General features: G+C 38.1%; 1 protein-coding gene across 4 annotated transcripts in view; it reads right to left on the minus strand.

Moving 5' to 3' along the window:
* LOC110465743 (cAMP-responsive element-binding protein-like 2) overlaps positions 1 to 4844 on the minus strand; it is a 66803-nt gene that overhangs the window by 51853 nt on the left and 10106 nt on the right. The window contains exon 1 of one of the 4 annotated variants that reach the window (XM_021521775.1): positions 1223 to 1397. The exons of 1 other annotated variant lie outside the window; for it this stretch is intronic. In XM_021521775.1, coding sequence (XP_021377450.1) covers positions 1223 to 1291 — 69 coding nt within the window. In that variant the 5' untranslated portion in view covers positions 1292 to 1397. Of the gene's footprint in view, positions 1 to 801; positions 1189 to 1222; positions 1410 to 4844 lie in introns of those variants that run through there. 2 more of the 4 variants (XM_021521774.1, XM_021521772.1) reach the window with 2 other exon arrangements.

Genomic DNA, 4844 nt, shown 5'->3' on the forward strand with positions numbered 1-4844 from the left:
GGGGTAGGAGGGGGAAGGGGGGAGGCCCCATGCCATTGAGGCTTTGCCCTTCGACCCCACTGGATTAAATCCTGGATATGCACATGAATAAGTATTTTTGAAAAATCAAAACTTAAGTTTGATTTCACTATTTTAAAAGCTAACAGTACATGTAGGTGCAATGGTTAAAGTCTTTCAAAAGTATCAAGTACCATAAGTGAATAGGAAGTTCTTCATTCAAGAAAAATTCTAAATAATAGTAAATGTCCGTGTCAAAGTGTAGGTTACTGTGTGTCATGATCAGAATCTAGGAGCAGGAAATGGCTACAGTTCGAATTAGTACACATGTACTCAGATAAGTAGGTATCTGTGGTAATGTGTATCGCATGACAATATACAGCTTGACCTGTCCACAATAACACGTGTCCTATTTATAGCGGTGTCCACTATAACAGTTATCCTATCTATAGAGGTGTCCACTATAACAGTTATCCTATCTATAGAGGTGTCCACTATAACTGATATCCTATTTAAAGAGGTGTCCACAATAACAGATATCCTATTTAAAGAAGTGTCCACTATATCAAGTGTCCTCTATAACAGGCGTCCATCTTTTGTATAGCATGGACTTTGGAAGAACTAATCACTGTAAATAACCTCCTTTTTCACGCCTCTGCAATAGGACCCCCGAGGGCATAAACATCAACATTGATGGAGCCCCCGTAAAATAAAGAAGAAGAGAAGAAGATGAGAATTGATAGCATTCTATCGAAATATAATGATAGATAACTATTCTTAAATTAGTGAAATAATGCCATATACCATTCAGATGCAAACATGTCAGGTGTTGTATTTAAATCTGTCCACAAACTGGGCCTGAGGCTAAGTTGTCTGCCATGATGTTTCTACCGAACTAAATATAGTATCTGTCATCGCTTCACTTTGATGTAAACAAACCATGCAAAATGGAGAATTCGAAAGTAGGTCGGTCGAGTTGAATGAACTGTGTTTAATCCATTAACAAGTTAGGGATTCAACCCAGCAATGTTATTAGAAAAATTATCGTTAAGAATAAATCCAAGAACACACAAAAAGACTGAAATCTGTCCGGTAACGTTTCCTAGAACAGCACACACAAACGTAAACAAGCTGAAAGGTCAGCTGTTCAGATCGAAAAACTTCCTGTTTTGGTTTTTACCTACCAGCCTACCAGGACAGGGTAAATGGGTTATTTCGAGCTTACCTTCTCTTTCAGATCTGCAGTCGAATTTGACAAGTCTTCCTTAAAATCGCTGAGATGTTCACCTGTCATCCGATTTCGTTGTGCCTACGAAACACAGCCATTTTGGTTAACAAAATTTTGCGCAATCTATGGGCTGTGTATTCGACGGTGTGGTAGTCAAACAAAAACAACGAATCAGCCACTCTGATTGGTTATTCAATATCGTCATAGGTTATTTTTAGAACTAAATTAGCTGGAATATTCCTCCTTATGACGCATGCATTTGCGTGGAGGTATGGTTGTAAACAAAATACAAGGTCAGACGTAAGAGAATGTATCGCCTGGTGGATCCAGGTCAAAGCGATCGGTGTTTTGTCATTGTCCGAGTGAAGAGTGTGATTCATAGTCATGTGACTCGCTGAATCATATACAATATGTCCAAATTGATTAAGGGTGATGCAACAGTAGCGTAACTAGGTCAATATCCAGAACGAACTTGCATAACCACGGACATAAGCTGATATCGGCCTATGTCATATCAGATGATTTTTTTCATTTATTTTCATCAGTTATATATTTTACGTTATTAAAAGGAACAACAAAAAACGTTACGTTGTGTTAAACTCATAGTGGTTTGTCAATTTTTTTCAAAGGAAGACCTAGCTAGGCTAATATAGATATTCAAATGATTTTAGAAGTTATAGCACGGAATTAGATTAGATTTGTCTAAGTCCGTGGTAATAGTAAATTAAGTACAATTCAATTATAGATATATTTCTAGTCCTTTAGCATAAGATAATATTAGCGTATGTATTCAATTGTAGCTAACAGTGTGGTATTCATTAAAGCATAATATTTTGTTACAATCGGCACATCAACTATATCATATATATAATAGTATAGCCTGTGTTGTACTTATTTTTTGGGTACCAATGGCCGCAAAACGGATGAAATCGAACTCCGAGCACAGGGGTTCGTTAAAATATCTAATACACATGCTATTCTGCACACCAAAACACACTCTGGCGGATCTCCTAATTTCATTTCTCTTGATATAAGCAATATATAAATATTAACGGCAGAGAGACGCAGTGAAATTCAAAAGATGATGCTTCAATATCATTTCGATTATCATTTAAATTCGAGCGATTATATAGGGCTTATATAGGTAACATATCTGTAGTGAACGCCATTTCTATATTCAAATAATAGTACATTCTTTAAATGATTGAAGAGGGATTGTACATTTAATTAAAGATGGAATCATATCAATTATATGATGTGTTCGGGATTAGCGAAGTTGGTAATGTAGGGATACTATTATTCATGTGTTGTAAAGTGTCTTGAAGTAATTTTGCAAGCTAAATATGGCTCTATATAAATGTTATATATTATTACGGTAATACATTCAATAACATGTTTTCCTTCTTTTCGTATTGCAGCGTTATCTGCTCTTGTGAGAGGGTATTGATTGTTACGTCATTTGTTTGTGAGAGTAACGTCATACATTTTTGAGAAAACGACGTAATTTTCTCACACAAACTAATGACGTAACAATCAATACCTGCTCACAAGAGCAGATAACTCTGCAATACGAAAAGACTGAATAGAGAGGTTCCTCAACGTGTGATGTTTGGTTATCACGCTTAATTTTCAAGTTGTATAAGGACACGAGGTTCACCGAGTGTCTTCTACTGTTTTAAAATTAACTAACGAGGGTTAGATAAACATGAGAATCTTCTCCGACAACGATCAGATATTATATCTAGGAAATCATATGCTTCTCTTGGGAATACGTCGTTCGTTCCTGTTTCCAATTGAGAAACAATAGCCGTGGACTATGACGTCACAATGGAAGATGACGTCACAAAACTTTGTTACTTGACGTCATAATTGGAAGATTGAGCAATGTAAGGTCTTGACCAATGGAATCATGTCAGAGTGTTGCCCACTGCTTTAAGTACCAACTGCTTGTGGGTGTATCCGATGAGAAGAATTCTATATTCAGTAGTGGATATGTTGTATACTTTCAATATATTTAATACACTTTATTAGTTTACAACAGTTATGAAACAAGTTATTACAATTTATAAATATCACATTTGTTGGCCTGGATGTAGCGCGCTGGGTGTCTTAATGTGGGATGAAACCAATGTGGTCGGGCAGGTGAACCCGTACCTTTTCGCCGTCCGATCCGGGGATAGAACCCCGGCCGTGAAGGGCGAGTGCGTTATCCACTGCGCCACCCGACCATCTTTTGAGATCATCTTCGAAATCGTTCAGCATTCTCAAAAGGGCAATATACAAATCTTTAAAATATCAAATTTGATGAAAGGCTCGCGGTTTTATAGCTATTTAAATAGTACAAGCCGTGGTACCTATACTTCTAAGATTATCTAAGAGCTACTCTGAGAGCAAAGTCGTCAATGGTTCGTTGCGCTACTGCGCGATTCATTTTTACCTTTTACCAAATTATTACCCTGAGATCACATGTATGCTTGTTTCCGTTACTCTAATAATCTCGTATTGTCCACAAGGTGGCGCACACAGGGACTAGGATTCTATCATGAGAAAATCCAAGGATGAAGAAACAAGAAATGTTGTGACATACGCAGCATTTTCTGTTGTACCCTCTATCGATATGGACACACTGAATCGATTGAAATTGCGTTTTGTTTGATCTCAGATCACAACAATTTATCATGTAGGAACCCCTGCAGAATTGGTGATTTGCTTTCGTGCCCTCTAATTGGGGACACAAAAGCGACCAAAATAAATCTGCTGCACCAATTGTAATAGTTGGGATCTTTATATTTCTCTCTACTTCTAACTTCCTTTTATTTCCTAACGCCTTTTTTTTGGCAATACCTCACTTTTGGCTTCAATGTTTTACGTTCGCCCAGGCAAGGAAGGCAACAGCTTCTGTCCCCAGGCCGGGACATACCAAAGCATACCTGCCAAAGTCCTGAAAAAGTAAGAGTAATGGCAACAACTGGTTCACGCGTTGTCAGTATAATGTAACCGGGCGGAATGCTGTGTCGGGTGCATCCGGCATGGTGTTTCAGTGAGGTCGACACCGGATCACCAAAATGAGAAATCGTGTCGGGGTGAGAAATCGTGCAGTAACACACGCCCTTAAATGACCTTAGCTGTTAATAGGACGTTAAACAAAATAAAACTAAATCCAAACCGTGCTCTATATGAATACTAATAAGTCTTAATAAGATTTGTATTACAGGAGCCTAGCTACCGCTAATCGTAATAGACGGATATGTACCGTTACACATTATATTGAAACTGCATTCGCAGTAACAGCGGGCAGATTATATGCACGTGCTAGTAATTAATACCATGTCATATGCCATGTACACCGCATACACATATGCACTCTATATATATCTGTGATCCGGGTCCCGTCGTGGGCAAGTTATATAATTTATTATTGAATCATAATATATATAGTACCGGAGATTAGGATAGCGTATACACAAAGACAGACGCGTAGTTAGACCTTCCTCCGAGTGGATTAATTTGGGAGCGGGTCCAGGGAAGGGGCCGTGGTAGGGAACCAGAGAGCGGAAGTGGTGTTTATCTTGTTATGATCATGTGATCGCCTATGTAATGTCAATAATATTCACTACGT

Source organism: Mizuhopecten yessoensis, unplaced genomic scaffold (genome assembly GCF_002113885.1).
Source record: "Mizuhopecten yessoensis strain PY_sf001 unplaced genomic scaffold, ASM211388v2 scaffold11101, whole genome shotgun sequence".
NCBI classification, from domain to species: domain Eukaryota; kingdom Metazoa; phylum Mollusca; class Bivalvia; order Pectinida; family Pectinidae; genus Mizuhopecten; species Mizuhopecten yessoensis.